This window comes from Rhinoderma darwinii, chromosome 2, assembly GCF_050947455.1.
Source record: "Rhinoderma darwinii isolate aRhiDar2 chromosome 2, aRhiDar2.hap1, whole genome shotgun sequence".
In the NCBI taxonomy this organism is placed as follows: Eukaryota; Metazoa; Chordata; class Amphibia; order Anura; family Rhinodermatidae; genus Rhinoderma; species Rhinoderma darwinii.
The window spans coordinates 107,492,386-107,508,407 of NC_134688.1; the positions used below are offsets into that span (position 1 = coordinate 107,492,386).

Consider the following 16,022-nt stretch of genomic DNA (forward strand, 5'->3'; position numbering starts at 1 on the left):
TTGGGGCGCATGTCGGGGCCATTTGGGGAGTCGCCGGTGAAAGATTTAGTTGTGTCCCCTTTGGGTATTGTCCCTAAACGCGAGCCCGGAAAGTTTCGTTTGATTCAACATTTATCGTATCCCAAAGGTTCGTCGGTAAATGACGGGATTGATCACGAGTTGTGTTCCGTAGTTTATACCTCATTCGATAAGGCGGTGGGGTTAGTGCGGGCTGCGGGTCCGGGGGCGCTGCTAGCAAAAACCGACATCGAGGCGGCGTTCAGGTTGTTGCCGGTCCATCCAGAAAGCCAACGGCTGTTGGGTTGTTTTTGGAATGGGGCCTTTTACGTGGATCGGTGCCTTCCGATGGGGTGTTCTCTTTCTTGTGCATACTTCGAGGCGTTTAGTAGCTTCGTGGAGTGGGTAACGAGGGGAGTATCCGGGGTCGATTCGTTGATCCATTACTTAGATGATTTTTTGTGCGTTGGCCCGGGGGGTTCGCCGGTTTGCGGTAACTTGCTTCATGCCCTGCAGAAGGTGGCGAGGGATTTTGGGATCCCTTTGGCGCCGGAAAAAACGGAGGGCCCGGTAGCGACGATTTGTTTCTTGGGAATCGAAATTGACTCGGTGGCAATGGAGTGTCGGCTCCCGGCGGATAAGTTGGGTGCTTTGAGGCTGGAGGTGCGACGGGCTTGTAGAAGGAAGAAAATGTCGCTGAGGGAGCTTCAGTCGCTGCTGGGGAAGTTGAATTTCGCCTGCCGGATTATGCCGATGGGGAGGGTGTTTGGTAGAAGGTTGGCGGCGGCAACGGCGGGAGTGCGGGCGCCGCATCATTTTGTGCGGCTCAAGGAGGAGCACCGAGCTGATCTTCAGGTTTGGGATGACTTCTTGGGCCAGTACAATGGTCGCTCGCTATGGATGGCCCCAGCGCAGGATACGAGTGATCTGAATATTTTCACGGATGCGGCTGGGGCGGGTGGCTTTGGAGCTTACGGGGGAGGTCCGTGGTGCGCAGGTCAATGGCCGGCTAGCTGGGTGTCCAGTGGACTGACGCGGAATCTGGCCCTGCTCGAGCTGTTTCCCATCGTGGTGGCGGCTACCATTTGGGGGGACAGGCTCAGGGATAAGAAGGTCCGTTTTTACTGCGACAACATGGGGGTGGTGCTTGCCATTAATAACATCACGGCGTCCTCTCCTCCGGTAGTTCAATTGTTGCGACATTTAGTGTTGGTGTGTTTGTCGTTGAACGCGTGGGTGGTGGCGGTGCATGTCCCGGGTGTACGGAATTGTATTGCTGATGCTCTTTCTCGCTCGCAGTGGGACCGGTTTCGGCAATTGGCCCCGGGAGCGGAACGTCTCGGTTTGGCTTGTCCGGAGCATCTTTGGGATCTGGTATCGGTCCCGTAGAGCAGCTGTTACAAAGGTCTTTGGCGCGCACGACGTGGAGTGCTTATGCTGCTTGTTGGAGGCAGTGGGAGGAGTGGGTAAGAGAGTTGGGTGACGTCAATACGGATAGAGACAGGTTGGTGGCACTTTTGTATTGGTTAGGGGATGCCTGGGAGTCGGGGTTTTCAGTAGCGAAGGTGAACCGGTTCATATCCGCGGTGGCGTTTGGGCTTAAGTTGAGGGGCTTGCGGGATGTATCCAAGGAATTTCTGGTATCGCAGGCTTTGAAGGGGTTGCGCAGAGGTAGGTTGGAGGCGGATAGTAGAAGGCCGGTGTCGTTTGCTTTGCTTGGCTTGTTGGGCGGTTCATTAGCATCGGTATGTCGTTCTTCAGATGAAATGGATTTGTTTCGGTTGGCTTTTTCGTTGGCGTTCTTCGGAGCATTTAGAATAGGTGAGTTGGTGTCGCCAAGTACTAAACAGGCAGGGGGGCTGAGATCTGGGGAGGTGAGCCTTTTTGCAGATCGGCTGGAGGTGTGGTTGCGTAGATCAAAAACTGACCAATTAGGGAAGGGAAAACTGATAGTTTTGTTCGCTCTCCCGGGGTCGGTCATGTGCCCAGTAGAGTGCATGCGGGGTTTTACGAAAAACAGGGGGTCTCCAGATTTGCCTTTGTTACGTCATGTGGACGGGTCGTTTTTGTCCAGGTTTCAGTTTGGAGCTGTTTTTAAAAAATGTTTGACGGCGGTTGGGGTTGCGGCAGGCTCATATTCATCTCACTCCTTCCGGATTGGCGCAGCAACGGAAGCGGGGCGCTGGGGGTTGGATGATGAGGGGGTGAGGCGTATTGGTCGTTGGGAGTCTAAAAGGTTTAAGTCCTATGTCCGCCCCCATATGTTGTAATTTTGTTGTTTATGCTTGCAAATGTTATATGGTGGTGCCTAACTGTGTTTTCCGTTTCAGATTCGCCTCCTTGTCTGGTGTGGTTGATGGGTCATTCGTACGTGCACTGGGGGGCTTTGAGGGCGGACGTCCGCCCGGATGGTCGCCAGTTGCGCATTCCGCGACAGGATGCGGTTGTGCATTGGCTGGGGTTTAGAGGTATGTCGTGGAACAGGGTGTTGGCGGAATTCCAGACATATGTGCGGCTTGATAGGGTTCCGGAGGTTTTAGTGTTGCACGTGGGTGGGAATGACTTAGGAGTCCGCCCTTTTCGTGAGTTGGTGCGGGATATCAAACATGATTTGTTGTGTTTGTGGGTATCTTATCCCAAGTTGGTGGTAGTGTGGTCGGACATAGTCCCAAGGAAGCATTGGCGGTTAGCTAGATCGGTGGAGAGAGTCAATAAGGCTCGCATAAAAGTTAACCGGGCGGTGTCCCGTTTTGTGGCAAAGAACGGGGGCATTTGCGTGAGGCATAGGGATTTGGAGTCAGGAGTGGGGAATTTCTGGAGAAGTGACGGGGTTCATCTGACCGAGGTTGGCATTGATCTTTGGAGCTTGGCTATAGCAGAAGGCATAGAAAGGGTGGTGGTGGTGTGGAGGAACTCACAGGCTTAAGGTGGTCAAGGCCTGTTTCGCGGTGGCGGGGGGAGTCCTTGAGGCCAGTCAGTACAAAATGGTGGGGGGGTCGCATCGGGGGTATGCGTCCCCCAAAAAAGGTACATGGTTGAAGACTTCATCGGGTGTTATCCCTTTGAAGTGGTCTTCTGGTAGAAGGTATATCACTTGAAGGCTTCATCGGGTGTTATCCCTTTGAAGTGGACTTCTAGTGGTCGGTATATCACTTGAGGGCTTCATCGGGTGTTATCCCCTTGAAGTGGACTTCTAGTGGTTGGAGCCATCTGCAGAGGTGAACGGTGCTTCCGAGCTGGTTTACGGCTGGAGGTAATTAGTGGTTTGCAGATGGCTAATTCGGTGTGTTCTTGAAAGGAACATCTGAAGGGGCTTCAAGGACTTCCTCTGCTCGGGTTAATGTTAACGTTTAATTGTTATTTATGATTCTGACCCATGTTGGGTCATGTGAATTATTAGGAGGAATTCTCTGGTGGATTCCTAACTAGTTATCCGAATGTTTCGGATTTAAATTGTTTTTATAAAACTGTGAAATTAATAAACGGCTGCTGTGGCCATTTCACATCCAACCTCGGTGTCATGTGTCTTTACTAAGTGGGGGTGGGGGGATAGTATGGTCTAAGGTTAACACACGACTCTACATAGGCAGGTCAAGAAGAGGCAGGACGCAGCTGCAGGCTTAAGGGAAGCCGACATGACCGCCCTGGTAGGGAAAGGGTTAATGAGGTGAGGGAGAGGTGAAAGAAGCTAAGGAGGGGCGGGGAGGAGTTAAGGGGGACGGGGGGCCGTCACTGCGCTTCCCGCTGTTTCTCGGCATTGAGCCGGAAGCAGCGGGAGGAGTAACATAGCACAAGCAAGCTCCCACCCTCCCACCCTTGGTTTGTTACTCCTTAGGTCTTATGTACGTCTGTTTAGGAGCGTTGTGATTTAGTTTGTGTGCTTATTTAACTTGTTTTTCTTTTTTCCGGAGTAGGTTCTGTTGTCATGGCAGCTGGCGGGGGGAGTCCTTGAGGCCAGTCAGTACAAAATGGTGGGGGGGTCGCATCGGGGGTATGCGTCCCCCAAAAAAGGTACATGGTTGAAGACTTCATCGGGTGTTATCCCTTTGAAGTGGTCTTCTGGTAGAAGGTATATCACTTGAAGGCTTCATCGGGTGTTATCCCTTTGAAGTGGACTTCTAGTGGTCGGTATATCACTTGAGGGCTTCATCGGGTGTTATCCCCTTGAAGTGGACTTCTAGTGGTTGGAGCCATCTGCAGAGGTGAACGGTGCTTCCGAGCTGGTTTACGGCTGGAGGTAATTAGTGGTTTGCAGATGGCTAATTCGGTGTGTTCTTGAAAGGAACATCTGAAGGGGCTTCAAGGACTTCCTCTGCTCGGGTTAATGTTAACGTTTAATTGTTATTTATGATTCTGACCCATGTTGGGTCATGTGAATTATTAGGAGGAATTCTCTGGTGGATTCCTAACTAGTTATCCGAATGTTTCGGATTTAAATTGTTTTTATAAAACTGTGAAATTAATAAACGGCTGCTGTGGCCATTTCACATCCAACCTCGGTGTCATGTGTCTTTACTAAGTGGGGGTGGGGGGATAGTATGGTCTAAGGTTAACACACGACTCTACATAGGCAGGTCATGCTAATGTACACCACATGCCTTAATTTTCAACATCCGGTTATTTCATAACTTGTCTGACCAGATTTCTAACCAGTTAATGTATAATTTTGTTGCCATTGGCACAAAGATTATCATTATTCGTCTATGAAATGATTGACCAAGTCTCCCAAACCGTACAAAATTCCCAAATAGACAAAATAGCTGAGAATCATGAGATTGCATAGATATGAGAATTAGCTTTTAGGAGAAATGTCCTTGATTTGGGTATGTGGCAGTCATTACAGTAAAGGCCCTTCTACACTGGCAAATTATCGAGCAAAAGAGCGTTCATAGGGCAATTATCGTCAATGAGCATTGTGTTATCAGGGCAGCGGTCAGCAGATGAATGAGCAAACTAGCGATCGTCCCCATACTAGCTCCTCGTGAAAGGAGCAAAGGATCAACGAGCTGACTCGATCGGCGCTCGTTGCACCAGCCAAACTTGGTCGGTGTAAAAGTACCTTAACTGACTCAATACTAAACTTACTGTTTATTCACACAGGCTGCAAGAGATATGCTGAAGGCCTTTCAAATACAAACCCGAATCTTCACTTGGTCACAGACTGTATAGAGCATGCTCTGACTGCTGTCTACCCACAGACGCGCTACTCTGCCGGCTTGGATGCCAAACTCTTCTTCATACCTCTTTCATACTGCCCTACTGCATTAGCAGATTTTGTCTTATCCAAACAATAATGTCTAAGAATAGCTAATGGTGATCGATAATTCAGCAATTTGACCATTTGTTCGACTATCTCCTGATCATGAAAGAAGCATATGACACATCTCCACATGTGGTGGTTATTTGATATTGCAATGAATTTAAAAATATTAGTGACATGGTAAAGTGGTGTGGAGAAATGTCAAAATGGTGCACCCTTTTAGGCTGGGTTCCCACATAGCTTAAATGCGGCAGAATTTTCACGACGACGACGTGTGCGGAAATTCCATAGCATTTACAGTGTTCAGCGTAAACGTTAAATTCTGTTGTGGGTTTTCCCCATTGAATTGAGTGGGGGTGCAAAACCCGAAACAGACAGCAAAGTGTTGTGGCTTAATCGCAGCGATTACAGCACAAAAAAATTGCAACTCCGGGAAAAAAAAATCTTATTTACCCAGAATTCTTCTTCTCCTTCTCCTCCTCCTTCTTCTCCTTCTACGCCACTTCGACCTGTGGGAACCCAGCCTTAGATGATTTTGCATGGCAACATCCTTAAAAATGCAAGACTATCCCAAGAGGCCGGCCTGGATGACGTCAGAGGGCCGGCCTCCTGGGATGACACTTCATCCCATGTGACCACCGCTGCAGCCATTCACAGGCTGCAGCGGTCTCCTGGGATGAAACATCATCCCAGGAGGCCAGCCTGCTGCCGTTTTTCACAGCGAACATTCTAGATTAAAAACTGCACCATGGTTTGCTGTGGTTTTTTTTTTGGTTTTTTTTTGCCCAGAATTCCCAGCGGTGCCCGATGCGTGCTTTTACGCAGCGTATCTGCCTCGTGTGAACTCTGCCTAAAGGTGCCCATACATATTAGACAAAAATTGCGTCTGAAACTGACAATTTTGGTGGGATTGGTTAACTATCTTATGGATGTAAGGGCTACTCAACTCTTCCCTGATGGCAGTTTTTGGAGGAAAGCTGGATCGGGCATGTTGAATTTTCAACATGCCTGATCCTTTGTTCCCACGGGAGATAAGCTGCAGCTAGAAGTCTCCAACAGTGACTCACTCCACTCTACCAACTTAAATAAACATGTTTGCTCGGCCAAGGTTGAGCAATGTAAGCTATAATTGTAAGAACAACTTTACATGGCAGTATTTTTAGTCCATATTAAATTCATGTACTGTATATTCTGGCAAAAAAGGAAATTTATTTCTTTTTTTTTTCTCCTTTGAGAATTGGGACTGTCTCGTATTGTGGAAGAATATGCAAACCTAATACAGACCGCTGCATTAATGCTCCATAACTTGTACTTTCTTTGTATAATAAAAAAAAAGCCTGTGAATTTCTTTTGATTTTTGTTTTGATTTGTGCTGAATATTTCCCAACCAAAAGAATGCCTGGCTATAAATAGATTTCAGCAGCTTGCCTATGCATTTCATGTACACAGACCATTATATGTCCTAGGCCTTATTTAGACGAGTGTGTCCGTTTTGCATCCTCAAAAAAAACAGACCGGATTTCATGCATTTCTGTTTTGTGTGGCGTCTGTGTTCCTGTTTTTTGTTTTTGCTCATTTCTTTAGTAACTGGCGGGTAAAAAACACTGACTGCAAACAGATGTCGTCCGTGTGCTGTCGATGTTTTTCAGATACCCATTGACTTCAATGGGCAACGTGGTCCGAAAAAATTTACCAAAAACGGACATGCAGTGAGTTTCACGCAACAGACACGCTGCGTAATAAAGCACGGACGTGTGAATAGCCCCGTTGAATTGCATAGGTCCATATGCTGTCCGGTTTTTTTTTGTTTTTTTTAACGGACCGCACATGGACTGAATAAGGCATTTTAAATGTTGTATTTAATATACATTAGTAAATCGTAAAAAAGGAACTTATAAATATGAGGATATCAAATATGTCTAACAAGCCCATGAATAAATGTATCATGTCAATTCAGGTAAGCATTAAATGGTTTAAAAAAGGATTCATGAAAACCATGCCAAATTTATTTTTCATGCATTTTATCATAAGAAATGTAAAAAATGAACTAATAAAAATATGCACAAAAATTCTCCAAATGACAGCAAGGACGAAGACCGAATTAAACAAAGCGATCAGTCAACAGCTATTAGTAGAGCAAAAACTGCTGGTGATTCAGGATCCAGATACATGGCTTATGACGGGCAAACAGTCAATCAGAACAGGAGGCCACATTCAGATGTAACTGAATTGTCAAGCATTTACGTTGTGTATTCGGCACTGTACATCCGTGCCATACATATGGAAGTAGTTTTCAAAACCATATTCACCTGTACCAGGAAAAAAATAAAATCTGCCTGGAAATATGAGCATGCTGTAGATATTAAAGAGGCTCTGTCACCAGATTTTGCAACCCCTATCTGCTATTGCAGCAGATAGGCGCTGCAATGTAGATTACAGTAACGTTTTTATTTTTAAAAAACGAGCATTTTTGGCCAAGTTATGACCATTTTTGTAATTATGCAAATGAGGCTTGCAAAAGTCCAAGTGGGTGTGTTTAAAAGTAAAAGTCCAAGTGGGCGTGTATTAGGTGCGTACATCGGGGCGTTTTTAATACTTTTACTAGCTGGGCGCTGTGAAGAGAAGTAACATCCTCTTCTCTTCAGAACGCCCAGCTTGTGACAGTGCAGATCTGTGACGTCACTCACAGGTCCTGCATCGTGACGGCCACATCGGCAGCAGAGGCTACAGTTGATTCTGCAGCAGCATCAACGTTTGCAGGTAAGATCGACTTACCTGCAAACGCTGATGCTGCTGCAGAATCAACTGTAGCCTCTGGTGCCGATGTGGCCGTCACGATGCAGGACCTGTGAGTGACGTCACAGATCTGCACTGTCACAAGCTGGGCGTTCTGAAGAGAAGAGGATGTTACTTCTCATCAGAGCGCCCAGCTAGTGAAAGTATTAAAAACGCCCCGATGTACGCACATAATACACGCCCACTTGGACTTTTACTTTTAAACACACCAACTTGGACTTTTGCAAGCCTCATTTGCATAACTACAAAAATGGTCATAACTTGGCCAAAAATGCTCGTTTTTTTAAAATAAAAACGTTACTGTAATCTACATTGCAGCGCCTATCTGCTGCAATAGCAGATAGGGGTTGCAAAATCTGGTGACAGAGCCTCTTTAAAATGCTAATTATGTTGCAGAAAAGTTGTGAATTTCATCCTTTCAAAGTATAGGGTGAAATCTGCAGTAAATCCACGGCAAAGCCTGTGTAGGGACCTTGCTGCAGAACTGCTGCTGTTTTGTAGCAAAATTTGCGGCAGATTTCTTCCGCTACATCTGGACACTAAGGCCCCTGCATATATAGTGAGTTTTAAACCAATTATGCCAAGATGTAGAATAGTGCACGTCTCCTGACGAAGCACTAACAAAACGTGCGTTGGAGCAGTGTAGCTGGTCACTTTTTTTATTTTAATACCATGAATGTTCCTTTTCTTTGGAGGATATTTTTGGATCTGCAAGGGCATATTGAACAGATCCACGTAGCTTCTAATAGCTCCCACAAGGATGCCAGAGCATTGTAACTTATGATGTTACTATAGTTGGGAGAGGGGTATTGTGTTCTATTAGGACAGCATAGTAGCTTTGTACTACACTTAATTACTTGGCTATAATAATTTTCCCTCTTCTCCTCTGTTATGAATAACACTGTATAAATTACATTTATAGTCGTAGTTATATGTGATCAGCTGACACCTTTTTTCCAGGTTATTCCATAGTTTGGCATTTGTATGGTACATAATTTGTATTAACGGTGTAATAGTTGTTTTTATATGGGAAAACACTGAGATATTCTTATTATGGATGATACAGATTTGCGGGCAAAAATCTTCAGCAGAAAACTTGCAGGAAAGTAGATGAGATTTAAATCTCCTCCACGTGCAGCTAAACATTTCCTGCACGGAAATCTACATTGAAAATCTGAAGGGGCAAAATCTGCAGCATATTCCACACGTACGTGCGGAAATATTGTCAATACGCTGCGGAAAATCCAGAACCAATCCACTACGTTGGTGTTTTCACGTGAGGCGCATTTGTTGCAGATATATTTGCATCTGTCCCATACATCTGAATGTGGCTCTTGGAAATCCGTGCACATGCTGCAAGAATGGCCCAAAAAGAGAAAAGCTATTTGGAATGGATTTTTCAGTCGCAGAAATTTCTGCAGCAAGTGTAAACATATCCTAAGGCTTCCCACACACGAGGGTGTTTGGTCCGTGATATATGGTCCGTATGCCGGCTGCATTTCCCGGACTGAACACACTGCAGGGAGCCGGGCTCCTAGCATCATAGTTATCTATGATGCTAGGAGTCCCTGCCTCACTGCCGGACAACTGTCCCGTGCTGTAATCATGTTTTCAGTACGGGACAGTTCCGCGTAGAGGCAGTGACACCTAGCGTCATATATAACTATGATGCTAGGAGCCCGGCACCCTGAATGGTGTTCGGTCTGGGAAATGCGGCCCACAGACTTACCGTATATCACGGACTGAACATGCTCGTATGTGAGGCTCCTAAGAGCTCATGCACACGACTGTTTTCTTCAGGGTCCTATCCGTTTTTTTTCTATTTATTAATTTCTAGTGGGCCATGCATACATCAGTTTGTTTTTTTTAGCGGACCTGTGTGTGTTCCGCAAAACTATAGAACATGTCGTGCTCTTGTCAGTGTCTGTAGTCTGTCTCATACGTGCTAGTGTATGGGGCCACAAAAACATGGACAACACACAGAAGTCTCTAGGATCCATGTTTTGCGGTCCGAAAATGGAAACAGTTGCGTTAATGATGCCTAAGAGAAGTCTAGGATCTCTTCTAATAGCCAATAGGCTGGCAGTCATAATGAACTTGTGGCTTAAGTTTTTGTTTTTTTTAAAATATCCACCAAGGGGGTTAAATCCGCAGTGTGCAGGGCTCCTGTGTCAACCGATACTGAAGGCTGTGCCTGCACTCTAGGCAATGGAGAAGCTAAGAGTAACGGGGGTGAGAAGCAGCAGGGGGACGTGAAGGTGCTCTAAGCAGGGCAGTCATGTTTACAACAGCTGGCACTGCCCTCTCCTGACCAGACATTGATCTCAATCAAGCCCGGCTCAAATGGGAAGTTAAGCCATTACAGGAGAGGAGGCAAACAACTGTAAGGACGGGGCCTCCGGCACCGAGACAGCGTGAGTCACTGGGTCTATCAGAGAGAGGACAGCGCAGACATGGAAGCTCCCCGATGCAGAAGCCGAACGCCTGGCTGATAGAGAGCTGGAGCCGGCATGGACATAAGGGGAAAGATGAACATATGGCCTGGATTGATGAGCCAAGCCTATCCGTGGGGGACCAGCCAATGATGAGGAGGGGCCCGGGTATGACATTTCTTGCAGGAAAGATTGGAGAGAAGATTCTCAAGAAAGTAAGTGGCCCTGGTAATACCCCCTTTATATAGTTTTAATACTTCTTGCTAAGGGCCCATCTCTTTTACAAAAACCTCGGTGAAACTAGAAGCCTCCATATTAATAACCCTTCCTGGGCCAAGCACCAGCAAAACTTTTTAACCCATTATGTCTAATTTACTGCAGTCACAGGCCCAGCAAAGTTACACTTAAGGGCCTATAAAGTGAACAGAAAGTAGAGGGTGGACTTAAGCATATCCTTCAAAGTATTTCTACAGGCAAGGTAGCACATCACTATGAACGTTTCAGGTTACGTAGAAGCCTTTTTCAAGTGGCAATAGTGTTCACAATATCAAGTATATAAAGCCCAATAAGAAGTGTCAAACATGAATTAACCAAATAAGGAAAAAAATTGATAGTTACCTTTTGGCTCAACCTTTTGCAGAAAAGGGACATTCAATAAATAAACTAAGATTCACGGTTATTGATCACGTTTCAGTTCTGAGAAGAGGGATTGACCGTGAGAACTTTTAAAAAAAAACAAGCTTGGGTGGATCTATCAGTTAGAAGTGCTGCAGCCACTTGTTTATATCCACAGGAGTTTCCCTATGAAGCATTGTTTTCTCTTGGTTTTTGTAAACCGTCAAGGTGTTAACTTGTCCTCCAAATTTTCCCAGATATTAATCCGATCGAGCAATTCCGGGATGTGCTGGAAAACAAGTCCGATCCATGGAAGCCCCAACTTGCATCTCACAGGATTTAAAGTGTCTTGGTGCCAGATACCACAAGACACCTTCTGAGGTCTTGTGGAGTCGATGTCTCCGTGGGTCAGGGCTGTTTTGACGGTACAAGGTGGACATACACAATATTAGGCAAGTGATTTCAATGTTATGGCTGCGCAGTGTATATGCATATATACTAGTCCTTCTCAATGAATTAAAATGTCATCAAAAAGCAAATTTATTTCAGTAATTCATTTCAAAAAGTGAAACTCCTATATTATATAGATTCATTACACACAGAGTGATCTATTTCCAGGATTTTTTTTTTCTTTTAATGTTGATGATTATGGCTAACAGTTCATGAAAACCCAAAATTTAGTGTCTCAGAAAAATAGAATATTTATGTAAGCCCAATTTAAAAAAATGATTTTTAATACTTAAATATTGGCCTACTGAAAAGTATGTACAGTATATGCACTCAATACTTGGTCGGGGCTCTTTTTGCATGAATTTCTACATCAATGCGGCATAGCATGGAGGCGATCAGCCTGTGGCACTCCTGAGGTGTTATGGAAGCCCAGGTTGCTTTGATAGCGGCTTTCAGCTCGTCTGCATTGTTGGGTCTGGTGTCTCTCCTTCCTCTTGACAATACCCCATAGATTCTCTATGGTGTTTAGGTCAAGCAAGTTTGCTGGCCAATCAAGCGCAGTGATACTGTGGTTATTAAACCAGGTATTGGTACTTTTGGCAGTGTGGGCAGGTGCCAAGTCCTGCTGGAAAATTAACTCTGCATCTCCATAGAGCTTGTCAGCAGGGGAAAGCAAGAAGTGCTCTAAGATTTCCTGGTAGATGGCTGAGTTGACTCTGGACTTGATATAACACAGTGGACCAACACTTTTGCTCAGTGGTCCAAAGTCCTGTTTTCAGATGAAAGTAAATGTTGCATTTCATTTGTAAATCAAGGTCTAGAGTCTGGAGGAAGAGTGGAGAGGCTCAATCCAAGTTGCTTGCGGTCCAGTGTGAAGTTTCCAGTCAGTGATGGTTTGGGGTGCCATGTCATCTGCTGGTGTTGGTTCACTGTGTTATATCAAGTCCAGAGTCAACGCAGTTGTCTACCTGGAAATTTTAGAGCACTTCATGCTTCCCCCTGCTGGCAAGCTTTATGGAGATGCTGATCAAAGTTAGGAAGCCACAAATAAGCCTCCTAAGGAACATCATCGTAAACATTATTTGTCGGTGAATAGTGTACACTAAAACAATATAATTTTCAAATGTTTTATTGTCTTGTTAAAGTAATTCCATTTTGAATTTATTTATCCCACTTTTGTTTTACAGGAGCAAGCTAGAAGGCACCTCTATTTTTAGGTGCATCCCACTGTTGAACTAAGAGGGGGCAGTTTGCTTAACTGTACCAGGCATGGCCGGGACAAGATATTTTGATGCACTAGCAGGATTAGGCAAATTGCGTCTCCCCCACACACATTGTGCCCCTTAAATACAATTGTGTCACACACACAGTGGCCCATAAAAATAGTGCCATACACTGTGCCTCATGAAAATAGAACACCAAACCCACAGTGCCTGCTAAAAAGAATGCTACATGCTGTGCCCTGTACAAATAAAGCGACCCACACACACACACACACACACACACACACACAGACACGCTGTGCACCATATAAATGAAGCACACTACACACACATACACCTTGCGCGGTGTAGAAAGTTCCACATGCTGTTCCCCGTGTAGACCGTGCCACACAGTGCCCCTTCTAGACAGTGCTAAACACAGTGTTTGATGTATACCGTGTTACATGCGGTGCCCCCTGTTGACAGTGCCACACACATTGGCTCCTGTTGACAGTGCCACACACCCTGCCTCCTGCGGATAGTGCCACACAAAGTGCCCCCTGTTGACCGTGCCACACCGTGCTCATTGCAGATAGTGTCACACAGTGGCCACTGTTAAAAGGAATACACACACTGCCACTGATGGACAGTGTCACACTGTGCCCTTTCTAGACAGTGCTACACGGAGTGCCCCATGTAGACCCAGAAACTCGCAGTTCTCCCTGTTGAGAGTGCCAAACACAGTGCCACCTGTAAATAGTGCAACCTCTTCTGCTCAGGTTGCTGCACTGGGTCCTCTTAGCGTGCTTCGGGCTCTGCCGGCACTTTGTTTTCTGACACCGTCCAGCGATACTGGATGGCGACAAGACCCTTAGCTCAGCACTTATCCCAAGAACAGAAGTGTGCTGAGAAGTGGTGAGTTAACTTTCAACCATGCTCACCGCACCCTGGGTCTTCTGTATCCAGGGTCGCACCTGCCATGAGGTGAGGTGAGCTTCTGGCCTCAGGCGGCGAGGTACAGCATTTGAAAGGGGGCGGCACAGCAGCTCAAAACTGTTGTAGTCTGTGCTGCTATCTAACAAAACTCCCTGTGCTACTTTAAAATCTCCCCCTCCAGCCCCCCTTCCCTACTCTTCCCACACCTCTCCTCCTGCTGCAGTTACCAGTCGGGACGTGCGGAAGGAGGAGAGGAGACTGTCTGCGGGCACTGCGTCGAGCTGTGAGCAAGAGAAATGCTGAAGTGAAGGCTTTCACCCCATCAAGCTGCTGAACTCCCTTAGCAAATATCCTACATAAAAAGTAAGTGCATGTGTGTATACAATGTGTACTTTATATGTGTATAATGTGTGCATGCAATGTGCATATTTGTGTGTGTCCATGATGTGTATGTGTATTTTTAGTGTGTTTGTGTACATGTATTTTTATTATGTTTGCTGTGTATATGTATTTTTAGTGTGTGTGATATGTATGTATGTATGTATGTACACTACCGTTCAAAAGTTTAGGGTCACTTAGAAATTTCCTTATTTTTGAAAGAAAAGCACAGTTTTTTTCAATGAAGATAACATTAAATTAATCAGAAATACACTCTATACATTGCAGCTAGAATAGTCATTTAGCACATTAACAAATGTCTGGTTTTTAATGCAATATCTACATAGGTGTATAGAGGCCCATTTCCAGCAACCATCACTCCAGTGTTCTAATGGTACATTGTGTTTGCTAACTGTGTTAGAAGGCTAATGGATGATTAGAAAACTCTTGAAAACCCTTGTGCAATTATGTTAGCACCGCTGTAAACTGTTTTGCTGTTTAGAGGAGCTATAAAACTGACCTTCCTTTGAGCTAGTTGAGAATCTGGAGCATTACATTTGTGGGTTCGATTAAACTCTCCAAATGGCTAGAAAAAGAGAGCTTTCATGTGAAACTCGACAGTCTATTCTTGTTTTTAGAAATGTAGGCTATTCCATGTGATAAATTGCCAAGAAACTGAAGATTTCCTACAACGGTGTGTACTACTCCCTTCAGAGGACAGCACACACAGGCTCTAACCAGAGTAGAAAGAGAAGTGGGAGGCCCCGCTGCACAAGACAAGTACATTAGAGTCTCTAGTTTGAGAAATAGACGCCTCACAGGTACTCAACTGGCAGCTTCATTAAATAGTACACGCAAAACGCCAGTGTCAACGTCTATAGTGAAGAGGCGACTCCGGGATGCTGGCCTTCAGGGCAGAGTGGCAAAGAAAAAGCCATATCTGAGACTGGCTAATAAAAGGAAAAGATTAATATGGGCAAAAGAACACAGACATTGGACATAGGAAGATTGGAAAAAAGTGTTATGGACAGACGAATCGAAGTTTGAGGTGTTTGGATCACACAGAAGAACATTTGTGAGACGCAGAACAACTGAAAAGATGCTGGAAGAGTGCCTGACGCCATCTGTCAAGCATGGTGGAGGTAATGTGATGGTCTGGGGTTGCTTTGGTGCTGGTAAAGTGGGACATTTGTACAAGGTAAAAGGGATTTTGAATAAGGAAGGCTATCACTCCATTTTGCAACGCCATGCCATACCCTGTGGACAGCGCTTGATTGGAGCCAATTTCATACTACAACAGGACAATGACCCAAAGCACACCTCCAAATTATGCAAGAACTATTTAGGGAAGAAGCAGGCAGCTGGTATTCGATCTGTAATGGAGTGGCCAGCGCAGTCACCAGATCTCAACCCCATAGAGCTGTTGTGGGAGCAGCTTGACCGTATGGTACGCAAGAAGTGCCCATCAAGCCAATCCAACTTGTGGGAGGGGCTTCTGGAAGCATGGGGTGAAATTTCTCCCGATTTACCTCAGCAAATTAACAGCTAGAATGCCAAAGGTCTACAATGCTGTAATTGCTGCAAATGGAGCATTCTTTGACAAAGGCAAAGTTTGAAGTAGAAAATTATTATTTCAAATAAAAATCATTATTTCTAACCTTATCAATGTCTTGACTATATTTTCTAGTCATTTTGCAACTCATTTGATAAATATAAGTGTGAGTTTTCATGGAAAACACAAAATTGCCTGGCTGACCCCAAGCTTTTGAACGGTAGTGTATGTATATATAATATATAGTGTGTGTGTGTGTGTGTGTGTGTATATATATATATATATATATATATATATATAGTGTGTGTGTGTGTATATATAGTGTGTGTGTGTATATATATATATGTGTGTGTGTGTGATGTGTATGTGTGTGCATATATGTGTGTGTGATGCGTACGTGTGTG

The 16,022-nt window shown here is 45.2% G+C and overlaps 1 protein-coding gene across 1 annotated transcript in view; it reads left to right on the plus strand.

Annotated features, from left to right (window-relative positions):
• The window catches only part of LOC142742375 (17-beta-hydroxysteroid dehydrogenase type 6-like), a 58,398-nt gene extending 51,797 nt beyond the window's left edge, over positions 1 to 6,601 (plus strand). Inside the window, exon 5 of the mRNA XM_075852021.1 lies at positions 5,098 to 6,601. Coding sequence (XP_075708136.1) covers positions 5,098 to 5,291 — 194 coding nt within the window. The 3' untranslated portion in view covers positions 5,292 to 6,601. The remainder of the gene's footprint in view (positions 1 to 5,097) is intronic.
• The last annotated feature ends 9,421 nt before the right edge of the window (positions 6,602 to 16,022 follow it).